We start from the raw sequence: 965 nt of genomic DNA on the forward strand, positions 1-965 counted from the left end.
ATTTTTTTTTTTTACCAAATTATATACTATTATCACACTATTATCAGATGCACGCGTGTAAATGAACACAGTGCCACACACTATATACTATAATTAAATCGAAGTTTAACTGTAGCCATATTTGTTTATTATACTGTTACATTTGATGAATTATTAGCTTGTCATTTGGGAAACCCTCATGTAACAGTCTCCTGAAGCTGTGATTGGTCGACGTACCAGATTGAGGGCGGAGCTAATGCTCTGATTGGCTGCGTGGGCCAGATCTTCAGCCAGCTGTGTGTGTTCTCTGAGGTTGGTGTTGGTTTGAGTGGCGCTGGTGGCGTTTGCTGCTGCAGACCTGACCTCAGACAGAGAACTGAACCACAACAACAAACACATTCAGTCTCATTATCCATCAGATGCTGATGAGATATTTCGAGGGTCACGCACCTGTTAAGAGCTTGTGCCTGTTTGCTGAGAGCTTGTGCGTGATCCTCGGCTCTGTACACCAGCTGTAGGGCGTCTCTTCTGGTCAAGTCCATCACTAAAGCGTCCACGTGCTTCCTGAGAGACGGACTCCATCCTTCCAGATCATTCCTCGTCTCATCCAGAGTCTGGAGCCACACACAAACAAGTGCATCATGTTGAATCACATACGTCTAGACAGAGTTCAGTGGTGTAGAAACGTCACTTACAGCCGTGCCGTTCCTCATGTCTTCAGCGATATTGAGGGCATCGCTCAGCAGGTCTTGAGCTTCCTGTACCTGCGTTTCTACTTCCTGTTTCAGACTGCTGACATTGTTCCTGGAGATCTGGAGAATAAATGTTTTTTAATGTTTTTGAAAGTCTCTTCTGCTCACCAAGGCTGCGTTTATTTGATTAAAAATACTGAAATATTATTAAAATTTAAAACAGCTGTTTTCTTTGTGAATATCTGTTAGATTGTAATTTATTTCTGTGATCAAAGCTGTATTTTCAGCATCATT

General features: G+C 42.4%; 1 protein-coding gene across 1 annotated transcript; it reads right to left on the minus strand.

Moving 5' to 3' along the window:
• Nucleotides 1-174: 174 nt before the first annotated feature.
• Nucleotides 175-791, minus strand: LOC107735759 (laminin subunit alpha-1-like; the record flags this gene model as incomplete). Its single annotated transcript, XM_016547343.1, has 3 exons — nucleotides 175-355; nucleotides 430-593; nucleotides 675-791. Coding segments are annotated over 3 exons (462 nt in total), but the record flags the coding sequence as incomplete, so codon positions are not given.
• Between the last annotated feature and the right edge of the window lie 174 nt (nucleotides 792-965).

Source organism: Sinocyclocheilus rhinocerous, unplaced genomic scaffold (assembly GCF_001515625.1).
Source record: "Sinocyclocheilus rhinocerous isolate Xijiao unplaced genomic scaffold, SAMN03320098_v1.1 C36276786, whole genome shotgun sequence".
Classification (NCBI taxonomy): Eukaryota; Metazoa; Chordata; class Actinopteri; order Cypriniformes; family Cyprinidae; genus Sinocyclocheilus; species Sinocyclocheilus rhinocerous.